Source organism: Colobus angolensis, unplaced genomic scaffold (assembly GCF_000951035.1).
Source record: "Colobus angolensis palliatus isolate OR3802 unplaced genomic scaffold, Cang.pa_1.0 Scaffold1, whole genome shotgun sequence".
Taxonomy (NCBI): domain Eukaryota; kingdom Metazoa; phylum Chordata; class Mammalia; order Primates; family Cercopithecidae; genus Colobus; species Colobus angolensis.
The window spans coordinates 14253948-14255534 of record NW_012110918.1 but is presented as its reverse complement, the minus strand read 5'-3'; the positions used below and the strand labels follow the sequence as shown (position 1 = coordinate 14255534).

General features: G+C 56.1%; 1 protein-coding gene across 1 annotated transcript in view; it reads left to right on the top strand.

Moving 5' to 3' along the window:
* TMC6 (transmembrane channel-like 6) overlaps nt 1-973 on the top strand; it is a 10004-nt gene extending 9031 nt beyond the window's left edge. The window contains exon 13 of the mRNA XM_011954335.1: nt 755-973. Coding sequence (XP_011809725.1) covers nt 755-854 — 100 coding nt within the window. The 3' untranslated portion in view covers nt 855-973. The remainder of the gene's footprint in view (nt 1-754) is intronic.
* The last annotated feature ends 614 nt before the right edge of the window (nt 974-1587 follow it).

Genomic DNA, 1587 nt, shown 5'->3' with positions numbered 1-1587 from the left:
CAGTGAGCTGAGATCCGGCCACAGCACTCCAGCCCGGGTGACAGAGCGAGACTCCATCTCAAAAAACAAACAAACAAACAAACAAACAAAAACTGTTCCAGGTATTCCGCTGCGGGTTCTGGCACTTCAGCTGGTTTTTCCTCTCTGTGTTTTCTTTGAGAATATGTGAATTTAACAATAATAATAAGATTAAAAAAATCAGCAGGAGAGCTGGTGCAGTGACTCACGCCTGTAATCCTAGCACTTTGGGAGGCTGAGGTGGGAGGATCACTTAAGCCCAGGAGTTTGGGACCAGCCTGGGCAACAGAGACCTCGTCTCTAAAAAAATAAAAATTAAATAAAAATTAGCTGGGCATTGTGGTGTGTACCTGTAGTCCCAGCTACTCACGAGGCTGAGGTGGGAGGATCGCTTGATCCCAGAAGGTCAGGGCTGCAGTGAGCCACAATTGTGCCACTGCACTCCAGCCTGGACAACAGAGCCAGACCCTGTTTCAAAAAAGAAAAAATCATTTGGTGCTGGAGCTGAAACTGCTTGTTTAACTCTGGGTGTATCCGAACCTACTTTGGATGAGGCCAGTGTGACCAAGCCCTGGGTGGGGGCCCCAGGCTGGTGGCTGTCTGTCCTTGGCATTATCTGTAGAAGGGCCAGGATGTCACCTGGCTGGGGCGTGGGTGCTCTGGGTGTGGGGACTCGGGCTGGCCTCCCTGGACGTGGCTTTTCCCTCTAACTCTCCGGGGTCCTCCTCGGAGGCAGGATTATCTCCGAGAAGAAGTTGAAGAGGCGGCGGAAGCCGGAGTTTGACATCGCCCGGAACGTCCTGGAGCTGATTTACGGGCAGACTCTGACCTGGTGAGGGTCCTCTGCTTGCCTCCTGCTGTCTGGCCCCTCGGTCAGTGCCCCTTTCCCCCTGGGGTTCCTGCACCTGCCTCCCACTGGGGACACAGCCAGGCCCAGCCGTGGACCCTGGAGCAATGCAGGCCCTGACCAGGACCCAGTTTTGGCCACTCTCACATGCCCTGCCCATGGTCTGGAACCAGCCTGGTCTCAGGGAGGGGAGGGCACTGGAGCAGCCCCTGAACTGCCACCCTTCCCCAGGCTGGGGGTGCTCTTCTCACCCCTCCTCCCCGCCGTGCAGATCATCAAGCTGCTGCTTGTCTTCTACATCAAGAAGGTGAGGCTGCCAAGGCCTGGGGAGGGCTGGGCTGGCAGGGTGGCCTGGCAGTGGGGGCAGGACTTAAGCTGGGCAGAGCCTGGGACACTGGAACCCTCCCCACCAGAGTGGAGTGGGACTGCCCTGGCCTGTCCCTCAGCCCAAGGGACGGCTGACCCCTCCTGGCATCACTGTCTTTGGGAGGCCGGGAGCATCGCTGGGTTCAGAGGTCATCACCAGGTGCCTGTGTGCACTTGGCTAGGGGTAGGGCCAGGGCTGTGGGAGACACTAAGCCTTGGGACCTCTGGGTCCCTGGTCCTCTGTCCGCAACTGGGTCATGCCCAGTGGTTGAGAACTGGGACCTCCCTTTCCATCCTGGCTCCTGTCTTGTCTTTTATTTTTTTATTATTTTATTTATTTTATTTTATTTTTATTT